This window comes from Sus scrofa, chromosome 2, assembly GCF_054392235.1.
Source record: "Sus scrofa isolate SSC_HxYL_T2T_F1_AM1 chromosome 2, Sscrofa_HxYL_maternal_Yorkshire_Landrace_v2.0, whole genome shotgun sequence".
Taxonomy (NCBI): domain Eukaryota; kingdom Metazoa; phylum Chordata; class Mammalia; order Artiodactyla; family Suidae; genus Sus; species Sus scrofa.
In genome coordinates this window covers 151,660,633-151,673,419 of record NC_139384.1, presented here as the reverse complement: position 1 = coordinate 151,673,419, position 12,787 = coordinate 151,660,633, and the positions used below count along the sequence as shown (strand labels likewise).

Below are 12,787 nucleotides of genomic sequence, written 5' to 3'. Positions count from 1 at the left end.
AATTACAGAAGATGTTTTGCACACCAAGGAAGATGAATTTGAGGAAAGACACCAAAGAAACTAATTCTAGATAAGATCCACTATGTAAACTACTTACACTTAAAGATTTAATAAAGACAAGAGTAAGTGAACATTGTTGGATGAAGGTTTCTTTGATATGTCTTATAAATGCCACATAGAATGGCAGGTGAAATACTGTGTAAACATTGGTTAGGACCCTCTAAATACTCACGTATACTTAAAAAAAAAAATCAAAACCATTAAGAGGGTTTTTCGAAATCAAAATTTCACAGTATCAAAGTTACTATTAATTGCAACTTTGCCCTTCATTTGATAGCCAAAGCTTTGAATTATTGAAAAGCCAGTCTTTTGAAAGAATCATTCTTTTCCCTTTGGGAAATTATACTGTGGCATTATGATCATGTGTAAATTTTTTAATTTGATCATATTTTAAGGAAATGATTATTGCATTACAAAGATCTCAATTACTTTCCTTTAGAGCATATATGAAAATGGTGGATCTGCAAAAAGGAAAGGTTAAGAGAAGTAAAGGTAGAAGATGATAACCTTAAGACAAAAACAAAATGGATGTCAGAAAAACTAAGAAAAAGGGCAAGACAAACCATGTAAATCCCATGACAACTTGTAATTTATTAAGAATAACCTTAATATTTTTGTAACTCAAGAATTTCAACTTAAAACGCAGTTTCACTCACAAACATGAGAATAGCATTACTAAAAAGGAACTTAAGTCAGACTTTTGGTTAAAACAAACAAAGTTCTTAAAAATCTTTTATTAGAACGAAGAAATTAAGAAAGGCAGACAAGACAGCACCGGTACAAGAGCATTTATAAAAAGTTCCTTTAGTATTTTTGGGCAATGGTAAATGTAAGATTAATAAGCCACTTTAAAAGGCTCCTTTAAGACTGCCTATGAAAGTACAATAACGAGCCATTTACTAATTTAAAGATTTTTCTGTTTAAAGATTAGCTTCTTTTACTGCCTGTTTTTTTACAGTTACAAAACTACCTTTTCATAGATGTTAATAAAGTTTGAAAATAGTTCCTTTGAGACAACTAATCTAGAATGTAATATCAAGACCCAATTTACCCACTTAAATTCTTTGTACAATAAATTCTAAACACCCATTAACGCAGAATCTTTCACTTCCAAAAAACAAGTACCTTCCCCCTCCCCCCAAAATCAGTAAACACTATTAACAAAACAGCATTATCCATAGTTAGGCTTCACAAACGTCATTTAACCAAAACCTGATATTCAAATTCTCAACTAAAATTCTCGTTTTTGCAAACAATTTGTTTTAATTTTATGGATGCACCTGTGGCATATAGAAGGGATTGAACTCAAGCTGCAGCTGTAGCAACGCCGGATACACTGCGCTAGGCCAAGTCACTACAGTTGGCTTCTTAACCCACTCTGCTGCCACGTAAGGACCTGTTTTCTATCAACAATTCTAAATAATTAATCTGGAACTTAAACCTAGTTCATGGTACAACTCTAAGTGCTACTGAAGATGCTGGCTTCACATTCAACACCTGAACAAATATCTGTATGTATGCTTAACAGTTAATAATACTCAAGTTTCAGTTAATAATACTCAACCCCACATTCCATGCTATCTGATACTCTTCGACGAATTTATTTTCTTCTCCAATTAAAAGAAATGGAACTCGGGTGTTCCCACTGTGGCTCAGTGGGTTAAGGATCCAGTGTTGCCACAGCTGTGGCGTAGGCAAGCAACTGCACCTCTGATTCACCCACTAGCTGGGGAACTTCCATATGCTTCAAGTACGGCCATAAAAAGAAAAAAAAGAAATGGAATGCTAAAATACTTCAGAAAAAAACATAAGCTTAACATACCCAGAAAGACTATGGAGATCAGAAACAAAAAAGTGTTCCATATCTAGATTTCCTATGTAGGATTACCTTTTAGTCCTTTTACATACTCTTTCAGAGAGTTATTTAGCATAAGGTAAAATGAGCATAAGCAGACTTAAGGTTTTTATTTTTATTTTTTTGCTTTTTGGGACAAAACCTGCAGCATATGAAAGTTCCCAGGAGAGGGGTGGAATTGGAGCTGTAGCTGCTGGCCTATGCCACAGCCACAGCAACGCCAGATCCCAGCCCAGCCAAGTCTGATCTACACCACAGCTCATGGCATTGCTGGATCCTTCCTTCACTGAGCAAGGCCAGGGACGGAACCCGGATCCCCATGGATACTAGTTGGGTTTATTACCACTGAGCCACAATGGGAACTCCCAGACTTTAGTTCTTTAAAAGGTATTAGCATATACCACAATCTCAGCAACACGGGATCTGGGCTGCATCTGTGACCTACACCACAGCTCAGGAGAACACCGGGTCACCAACCCACAAAGCAAGGCCAGGGATCAAACCGGCATGCTCAAAGATACTAGTTGGAATCATTTCCACTGTGCCACAACGCGAACTCCAAAATAATCACTTCTTAAAAACAACTAATTTTAAGACAGTATAATCATAAAGGCTTGTAAAAATACTCAAAAAAGAAATATCCACATGCTGACATTACAATAACCCTTTTTTTATATACACATATATGTATGTGTGTGTATTTATTTAAAAATCGACAGTGCAAAACACAAGCCTCATTTAACAACAAAAAGATGTGCAAAATTTCTTCTTAAAACAACACAAATGAAAATGTGAGGAGAATGTTCTACCATTATAAAGAATAAATTTAACACAGCAAAGGAGACCATCTTCATTCCAAAATCATCTTACAATAACCCTTTAATCGCACATAAAAATTTAACAAGCAACAGCTGGAAAACAATAGTTTCTTACAGTATTTTCCCCTTCTAAATTAAAAACACAAAAGGGTGCAAGAGTATTTCATTATTCAAGTGAAAATATGCCAAATATAAGTAGCAACCAACAATACCAATACATTAAAATTTCCTCACCATGTCACCAACAGTTAACTATTAGTAAGTTAAAGAAGAATAACTGGGAAAGGTAGCTGCTTAAGTTTTGTCACCAATCACACAAAACCATTAATTGCTGGTCAGAACTTTAAACCAAGCATCTGACTCATGTCCAATTAAAAGTACAGGGTTAGGTTAATTACTCCTTATTTTATAATTTCTCACCTATTAATTTTTCTTTCTTTTTTGGCCTGAGGCATATTGAGTTCCCGGGCTAGAGATCAGATCCTAGCCACAGCTAGGACCTTTGATGCAGCTGTGGCAACCCCAGATCCTTAACCCACTGTGCGGGGCTGGGGATCAAACCTGCCTCCTGAAGCTCCAGAGATGGTGCCGATCCCAACCCATTGAGTTCCCACATTCATCTCACCTATTAATTTTATAATGACTTTATAAATAACATAGTTCCCATTTTAAGTAAAATTTCATTTTATTGTTAGCTTACATCACCGTATCTTTTCCCTGCACATATAAAGCCACAGCAACTCAGGATCCGAACTGCGTCTGTGATCTCTACCACAGCTCATGGCAATGCTGGATCCTTAACTCACCGAGCAAGGCCAGGGATCAAACCCATGTCCTCATGGATGCTGGTCGGGTTTGTTAACTGCTGAACCATGATGGGTTTGATTTTTAAAATGTTTTTTAAATGTTAAAATAATTAATTATGTAGAGTTTGAGCCACTTTAAAACCTTAAATTTAGTCTATGTTCTTTAGTGCCATAATTTCATCTCAGTATGGCGTGTCTTCGAGCGACTCAAAAAGTTTTTTTTTTTTTTTGAAAAAATAAAACCACTAATCAATTTAAATAGTAAACCCCTTAGGAAATAAAGTCCCAGCTCTATTTTTTTAATTGTAGTTGACTTATAATACTATATTAATTTCAGGGGTATAGCATAATAATTCAGTATTGTTGCAGATTATACTCCATTATAAGCAATTACAAGATAATGGCTATAATTCCCCATTCTATACAGTTTACCGTTGTTGCCTATCCAGCTCTATTAATTTCAGTTTTGTACTACATGCCTCATCACACACAAAGATAAAAATATTAATACTTGTTTTCCAGCCTTCTTTGGCACTACACTTTATAGTTGTAAGTGCTTTAAGACTATTGGTCTTAATCCACCTGACAGATTCAACTTCTAACCCACTTCTTGATCCTAAGGCTAACAGTCCCTTCAGCTGCTAAAATAAAATCTTCAGTGTAATCTGTAGAAAGGATTCCTTTATTAAGACTTGGAATATTTTTCTTCTTCCTAGGCTTAAATTTTTTTCCTAGTGACTTTACCAATTGGACATTAAATATTTTCAGATTTGAAGCAATACAGAGAACTGATTAGGTAAATTCATACTACAGGATGGACAGTTATTCCATTTAATGGACAATTCTGACTCTTGACACATGACACTAACTTGACTCTCTTCTTTACTTAAAAAGCAAAGTTTGGAATTCTCATGGCTCAGTGGATTAAGAGTATCCGTGAGAATGCATGTTCAATCCCTGGCTTTGCTCAGTGGGTTAAAGATCCGGCATTGCTGCAGCTGTGGCTTGGATTTGATCCCTAGCCCAGAAACTTCTATATGCCTGAAAAAGAGAGAGAGGGGAAAAAAAGGGCAAAATTTGTGGTTTTCCTCAAGACACCATCCATTCTGCACCCTTAAGATTTTCCCCTCCACTGACAACTTTATGATCTACTCTCTTGGTTTCGACAAACATGCATGTAAATCCTGATATAATCTGAGATTTTTAGAGCCTAAATGTCTGAACTGAATCCTAGTTCTACTACAAAATAGCTGTGTGCTCTAGGGCAAATTACTTAGTATCTGTTTGTCCTGTCATAGGTAAAGTGGGAATAAGGAGTTCTCTCTCTCTTTGTTTTAGGGATGCACCCTCAGCGTACAGAGATTCCCAGGTTAGGGGTCGAATCAGAGCTGGAGCTGCCAGCCTACGCCACAGCCACAGCGACACAGGATCTGAGCTGCATCTGCCAGCTACACCACAGCTCATGGCAACACCAGATCCTTAATCTACAGAGCAAGGCCAGGGACCGAACCTTCACACTTATGCATTCTAGTCAGACTCGTTTCTGCTGAGCCACGACGGAAACTCCATCTCTTTATTTTCTTTTTAGGGTCACACCCACAGCATACGGAAGCTTGCCGGCTAGGGGTCAAATCGGAGCTGAAGATGCTGACCTATATACCACAGCCACAGCCATGCGGATCCAAGCAACATATTCAACCTAAACCACAGCTTGCAGCTAGGCCAGGGACTGAACCCTCAGCCGCATGGATACTCATCAGGTTTTTAGTCCACTGAACCACAAAAGCAACTCAGGATTGCTCTTGTGGCACAGCAGGTTAAGGATCTGGTGTTGTCACTGCAGTGGTTCGTGGTGCTGCTGTGGAGCTGTTTCCATCTCTGGCCCAGGAACTCACATGTGCTGCAGGTGCAGCCAAAAAAATATATAATAATAAAATGAAATGGGAACAAAAACAACAACCATTTCATGGTGCCTGGCACAAAGAAAGCAACTTAGTGATCATCTCCCTTAAGTAATCTGATCCTCACAACCAATGAGAAAACAAAATAGAAGGACTGACCCAGAGACATATACACCTTTCACTTGTACTGTACTCCCTATTTCACATATCAACTATAATATCTCATCTATTGCTACTCAAAGCCAGAACTAAAATTTGAACTTTTTTTTACCCAAGTAGAAGTCAGCTTTAAAAGAACAGATTTAAAGACTGGTAGTAACCTAGAGAAATAAGATTGAAAAAGAAAACTGGATTCTACTGCAAGTGAACAAACGAAAGCTCTTCCTTTTCTATTTCCACTCTACCTTTAAATTACCTGCTCATTTTTCAGAAATGCAGTCCATACCCCTCTATCTCCTCTGCCGTAGCCTTACTGGAGATACTCAGTCCTCCTATCTTTCAGATGAACTTCTGTTCATGTTCACAGCTTAAAATACAAGACTCTTAAACCATTGCTCATTATTTTACCCTCTCTTCAAAAACATACTACTCCCTACTACTCACCACATGAAGTTCACACTATAGTTTTCAATCCCTTTCACATATATCCGTTACATTCTACTTCTCTAAAATAATTTTCTACCACGTGTCAACATCTTAATCAAAATCTCTATGAACAGTGACAGAAACTGCTTAGTACTTGTTCAAGTAAAATTATTAGCTGTAATACATCTCTATGTTCTCCATTTAACACTAGTAATTCTCTTAAGGCCCAGCACACCCCTTGACATACAAACCACAGCGTATACAAACATCCCAACTTTAGAAACAACATTAACAATACTTCCGACACCTTCTACCAACCAATTTCCAATGATTCCTCCTCCACTTCTGCGGTCTCTTAAGTTTAACCGCTTAACAGACAACTCTTTTTAAAGTATTAATTTTGCATCTCTTTTTCTCTTTTCCTTTCCTTCTTTTTGGCAGTGCTCATGGCAAGCGTGAGCTGAACCTGCGAACTGAACTGAACCTGTGCCACAGTAGCGATGCATGCCGCTACAGTGTCAATGCTGGATCCTTAACCCATTTCACCATAATGGAACTCCAATTTTCTAAAGCTTACACAAACTAGCTTAATATGTATGTACTGTTCTTACTTTCTTTTAAGAACTGATTTACACATGAATTAAACCTGTATTTTCACTGCAATATAGATAGCATTATGGTATCTTGATATGCCATTAAGGTATATGGTACATACACTTAGCCATTTTGCAGAAGATGAACATTTAGATAAACGGTTTTCACTTTCCTGTCATTACCAATAATGCTGCTGTGACTATTTTTTGGTGTCTTCTGAAGCTTAAGTGTAAAACTCCATCCTCCATTGTGCTTTTCCAGACTATCATAGTCCACACAAGGACACACAGCTAAGCATTAAAATTGTTCTAGTTCACATCTTTTCACAGCAAGAATATTTAGGTAAAACTGTTGTGGGAATCGGGTGATCCCTTGCCTTTAAACATTAAACATAAGTTTACATGGGTATAAGCTCTTATCCTATATGTGACTATACCAAAAGAAAATTCTTAATACTCTTGTTTTCCCCCAGAGGGAAAAAACCATACAAATCACCTTGAAAGATCAAAAAGTCATCTACCCTCATTAACAACCTATGATACTGCAAATCAAATATCCTGAGACTCCAGTATCAATAGAGCACTTTCTACACTTGCATCTATACTGCCTACCCACTATGAATCTACTATAGAAATTCCCCCCTGCTTTGCTCTTCTTACCCAGCAGCATCTATAAATATAGCAATAGCTAGGAAGAATTATACTTCCAACCCCTACCATGGGAATCCTCTTTTTTTCCTACTAACCTGTTTCTGACTAAACTAGCACCAACAAAACACAGGCTTGCCACACTGTGGACAAAAGAAAGCCAGAAATTATGGCATTTAAAACTTTCCAGAGAAGTTCTCTGGTGGCTCAGTGGGTTAAGGATCATCATTGTCACTGCTGTGGTGTGGGTTCAATCCTTAGTCTGGCAATTTTTGGAAGCCATGGGCATGAACAAAACAAAATTTCCAGTAAATAAAACAAAACAAAAATTATACCAATTAGCCTTAAGCTTTGGAATAGTTTTTTAAAATCTTTAAATAAATTTTTAAAGTTTAAATTTGTTTTATTTTTGGCCTTATCATTGGCAGACGGAAACTCCCGATCCAGAGATTGAACCTGTGCCACAGCAGTGACAAAGGCCAAATCCTTAACCCACTGAGCCACCACTAAAGTGCAATAATTAAAACTGGTTAAAAAAAATTTTTTTTGGTCTTTTTAGGGCCACACCCATGGCATGTGGAGGTTCCCAGGCTAGGGTTTGAATCGGAGCTATAGCTGATGGCTTCCACCACAGCAAAGCAGGCCTGCAACCTATACCACAACTCACATCAATGCTAGATCCTTAATCCACTAAGTGAGGCCAGGGATTGAACCTGCGTCCTCAAGGATACTAGTCAGATTCGTTTCCACTGGCAACGATGGGAACGACTAATAATTAAAATTTTTAAGTAAAAAAAATTTAAGTTAGAATGTTTAAAAATTTTAAAAACTTAGTATACTTGCTTGACAAAGTTTGGGGTGGACAATACTAAATTGTGGGGGGAGTGGAAGGGTTGTAGACAGTGTAGGGTTTTATGATTTTTGTTTTTTAAATTTTATTGGGGGATAGCTGATTTACAATGTTGTATTAGTTTCAGGTGAGCAGCAAAGGGAATCAGTCACACAAAAACATCCATTCTTCCCCCCCCATATAGGTTATTACAAACTATTGAGTGGACTTTCCTGTGCTATACAGTAGGTTCTCATTAATCATCTATTTCATACAGTAATGCGTATACCTTATTCTCACCCTCCCAATTCCTCCCTCCCCCTAACTAGACGGGTGGTTTGGGTCCAAGGCCAGGGATCAAACCCAAGCCACAGCAGTGACAACGCTGGATCCTTAACCCGCTCACCAGGGAACTCCTTACAATTTTTAATGTTTATGGTTATCTCAAAGTTAACACGGTTGGAAATCACTTTAATTTAGAATTGCTGGAGTTCCCTAGCGGCTCAGCGAGTTAGGGACCTGGTGTTGTCACTGCTGTGGTGCATGCTGGATCCCTGGCTCAGGGAACTTTTACATGCCACATGTGCAGCCAATAAAAAAAGTTTCTAGATACATGTGAGTCTTTTCATTAGATTATTAGGACAAAGAGTTCTGAAATGTCTGACAAAAAGGTTTATAGGTAGGAAAGTTGTTCAGTGAATAAAGGTAGAGCAGAAAAGCCATTGATTTGAGAGAATTGTAGACATGTAGCCTTTGAAAGTACTTCATTTGGAGTTCCCCTTGTGGCGCAGAGACAACTAATCTGACTAGGAACGATAAGGTTGTGGGTTCAATCCCTAGGCCCCCTCAGCGGGTTAATGACCCAGCGTTGTTGTGAGCTGTGGTGTAGGTTGTAGATGTGGCTCAGATCTGGCGCTGCTGTGGCTCTGGTGTAGGCCGACAGCTACAGCTCCTATTCGACCCCTAGCTGGGAACCTCCATATGCCGAGGGTGCGACCCTAGAAAAGGCAAAAAGACACAAAGAAAAAAAGAAAAGAAAGTACTTCATTTCTTCCCACTTAGTACTATATATTCTGCTGTAATTTTCCCATCATTACTCTCCTCTTAAAACACTGTTTTAAATAGCTGTATAGATTTCCACTTGATGGCCACACTCTAATTAGCAGATGTCCAAATATTGATGCTTTCAGATTTTTAAAATATGCTTAATAACCAACATTAACATTTATTTACACAAATCTTTGACACACTATTCCCTTAGGATAAATTCCTTTAAGTGCAGTTCTTCCATTTTTAAACCTATTTACTGTAACATGCAGAGCCTGAATCAAGTATCCAATCAAAATGCAAGGGTTCTAGAACACACTGGCAGCAATGACATTAGTTAACTACATAACACCACTTCCTTGGTTTTTAATTCTGTAATCTTAGGGATTTGAATTACCTGTTATTTCTAAAATTACGTAAAACTCTTTGCATTCTCTAATTGCTAGAATTTGTTTATATATCAACTTGTAATACTATTTAGCATTTAAATTTCCCTAAAAGCATTAGTAAAATTAGTATGTTTAAAGACTTTAACATACACAATGTTCAGGTCAAGGGTGGTTAAACCCTTCAGAATTAATCAGTTCAAAATGTTCCGTAAAAGCAACTCCACTTAACAGCCGAGAAGATTAATATAACGTGCAAACTTCCTCTCTGCATAAAGCATACACTAATGTTATCAGCACCTAACGGCGCAAAGGAAGAAATGTAAATTTAAGGCACTTTGAACACAAACGCTTCGGGCTAAGATCTCTTTTCCAAACCTTACATAACCAGCCAGAGAACCTTAAGGTAGTTCAGTTCTTCAACTGTGTTTAGGTTTAGTTAAGCAGAAGAGTCACGCACCGTTTTTGCAACAAAAATCTGCCCTCCCCGCCTTGAGTTCCAAAAAAAAAAAAAAAAAACTAACGTTAAACAATTATGTCGATAGACTCTGTAGATGACTGAGCCATTTAGTTTTCAAAGGGAATTTTATTTGGAACACGTATGCAAATAGCCCAAAATCTCATTTTTGCCCGCGGAGTACAACTGTTTAAACGTACCTGGAAGAAAACTGTGTTTTGCTGACTGTTTAAAAAAAAAAAAAAATCTTTAACCACGCTTTGGTCAACAAGCCCCCAGCATCAATGCAAAATCTCACGACGACGACCTGGGAAATCAAGGCCTCGCACACCATTCCAGTGCGCTTAGGACTAGAATTTCGGAATCGCCACAACCGTTCTAGAAATAACTGGCTGGAAAATTGTAACTGATCCAACAGGACTATTCCACAGAATAGGGCCAGCGAGCACGATACACAGCTAGGAGATAGTCCTCCACCGTAAATGGGAAAAGTCCCTGCAGAACACAGAACGCGGCACAGCGCCGGCAATGAAAAGAACAACGATGCCGCGACTCCAGCACAGTACCCTAAACCCTTTGTCTGGAAACCGGAAGGTCCCCACGCCACACCAGCCTCTCTCGAGGCGCCGAGACCGAGAGTATTTCAATAAAGAGGGAAGGAATGCGAGGGGACTCCCTCGCAAGAACCAACCTCCTGCCTCGCCGCGTACTGCACAAGGCTTTATCCACGACGCAACACGAAAAACAAGCGTTAACGTTTCATTTTTCGGCCATTTTTCCGCGACGGCGGGTGGGGAGGGACGGGGTCTGAGGTCCGGCTAAAATCGCGCGCGCATGTGTGGGCGGGGGACGGGGCCGTCTTAGGGGGCGCTACGAAACGATGCGCGAGGAGAAGGGCCAAAGCCGCGACACCGAGAAAGAAACGCTGCTCAAACGGATAAGCTTTTCCGAGTCTGCGAAACCCTCCATTTTGGAGGGCGCAAAACTAGAAAAAGCCAACATACCTGCGGCCGGCGCTCTCCCAGGCCTTCGCTAGCTTAACTAACCTCCCCAAACGGCAGGCCCCCTACGGACAGTCAGTCCCTCAGGCCTCGAGCGCTCCTCCTTTTCCCTCAACGCTGCAACCCGCGTGTAACGGGCTCGTTGTCCCGCCCCCGCCCACAGCCAGGTCAGGACGCAGGAAGCTTGGCCGATCGCCTGCCCTCGGCTCCCCCCGACGCTCCCACCGCACCCTGGGCCCTTGGCTGGCCCGGTGTCTCCCTCCGGGACCGCTCACCTCCGCCGCTCGAGGAGGCTGGTTGCGCCGCCACTGCGCTCCTAACATGGCGGCCGCCGATCAGGCGGCTCACATACGCAGCGCGGAGGGAGGCAGAGCGGGAGCGAGCAAGAAAGGCGCGCCGCCGGTTCCCCGAGGCCCTTGTCGCTGTCCCTGCCTCCTCTCGGCGGACGCGGAGAGCCCCCGGCCACCCCACCCCGATTCTTACCCGCTTCACGCCTACCTTAAGAAAAGGGAGAGGGAAAAGGAGAGGTACCTCTCTCCAAGCGAGCGGGACGCTGAGGCTCCCACAATCCCCCGCAGCAACGGCGCTGGTAAGAGGTGGCAGCGGCGGCTGCAGCCCAAGAACAAACCCACTCTCGCGAGAGAGCTTGCCCCCACCCACCTCGGGTCCCGTTTCTGCGCGCGCCTGGCCCCTCCCCCTACTCAGCGCGCGCTCGCCGCTCGCGGCTTCGGCGGCGGTCGTTGTTCTTCAATCCCGCAGCAGTGGCGGGGACTGGAGAGCCGCAGTTTACGCGTTCGAATCCCACAAAGGATTTCTCCCAACTCCCCTCTAGATTGTATAGTGCAAATTTTAAATTAGGGTATGCGTTAGAAGCGAGTCTGGGGAGTGCCTGGCTTAGACTCGATTTCTGTCTTCTCTGGTATTCTTTAATGATTTGCCAAGTAGTAGGTAGAGCCTGGAAGTGGGGACTGATACCATTGCGGCTAGTTTTTAATCTTAGCAGTTCCAAGCAGATGGTCACTGAAAATAACGAAAACCCGTATCATCCTGAAGGACGGCTGCTGGCATTTGGTGAATTTTTCCCCCCTGTTTTGAACACCTGGAGGCAAAAGCAATTTCCAGGCCAGGGATCAGATCCGTGCCACGGCGGATCCTTAACCTACTGTGCTGGACCAGGGAATGGAACCAGGACTCCGGCGACACCTTTACCCTTATGCCACAGAGGGAACACCCATTTGGTAAATTAGAATGTCAACTCTTGAGACAAGTCCCCTATGAGCAAAGGAATATAGGATGTGTGAAAAATCTGAGAATTGTAGATAATGCTGGAGGAAGGGGCCATTTGTCTGGGGTTTCAAGGTTTAATTTTATGGCCAAACCCATTGCATATGGAAGTTTGCAAGCCAGGGTTTGAATCCTTTTCCCCACTGCCCCAGGGACTTTCACAGCAACCCAAACCGTTGCAGTCAAGATTCTTAACCCACTGTCCTACAGCAGAACCTCCAGGTTTCAAGTTTAAATGCAAAGGGACAGGCAGTCACCTGACACCTGAGGTAAATTAATGAATACAAGTCAGATTAATAGCCCTCAAATTTTTAATTTTTTTTTTTTTTGGATTTTTGAGGGCCACACCCATGGCATCTGGAGGTTCCCAGGCTAAGGGTCGAATCGGAGCTGTAGCTGCCAGCCTACGCCAGAGCCACGGCAACGTGGGATCCGAGCCACGTCTGCGACCTACACCACAGCTCATGGCAACGCCAGATCCTTAAGCCATTGAGCGAGGCCAGGGATTGATCCCGCA

The 12,787-nt window shown here is 41.3% G+C and overlaps 2 protein-coding genes and 1 long non-coding RNA gene across 37 annotated transcripts in view; 1 reads left to right on the top strand and 2 right to left on the bottom strand.

Moving 5' to 3' along the window:
• The window catches only part of PSD2 (pleckstrin and Sec7 domain containing 2), a 684,196-nt gene that overhangs the window by 450,567 nt on the left and 220,842 nt on the right, over window positions 1–12,787 (bottom strand). The gene's annotated exons all lie outside the window — the stretch shown is intronic.
• MATR3 (matrin 3) overlaps window positions 1–12,787 on the bottom strand; it is a 50,698-nt gene that overhangs the window by 21,650 nt on the left and 16,261 nt on the right. For 10 of the 35 annotated variants that reach the window (XM_085014729.1, XM_085014738.1, XM_085014730.1 and 7 more), the window contains exon 1: window positions 11,485–11,549. The exons of 10 other annotated variants lie outside the window; for them this stretch is intronic. Coding sequence is in view for 3 of the 25 variants with exons in the window: in XM_021084861.2 (XP_020940520.1) it covers window positions 11,262–11,309 (48 nt within the window). In the remaining 22 variants the exon portion in view is untranslated. Of the gene's footprint in view, window positions 1–10,676; window positions 10,771–11,261; window positions 11,550–12,787 lie in introns of those variants that run through there. 15 more of the 35 variants (XM_005661711.4, XM_021084854.2, XM_021084850.2 and 12 more) reach the window with 3 other exon arrangements.
• On the top strand, window positions 3,755–11,577 carry LOC146405773 (uncharacterized). Its single transcript, XR_014838877.1, has 3 exons — window positions 3,755–7,476; window positions 7,779–7,848; window positions 9,085–11,577. It is a non-coding gene; the product is annotated as an uncharacterized LOC146405773 (long non-coding RNA).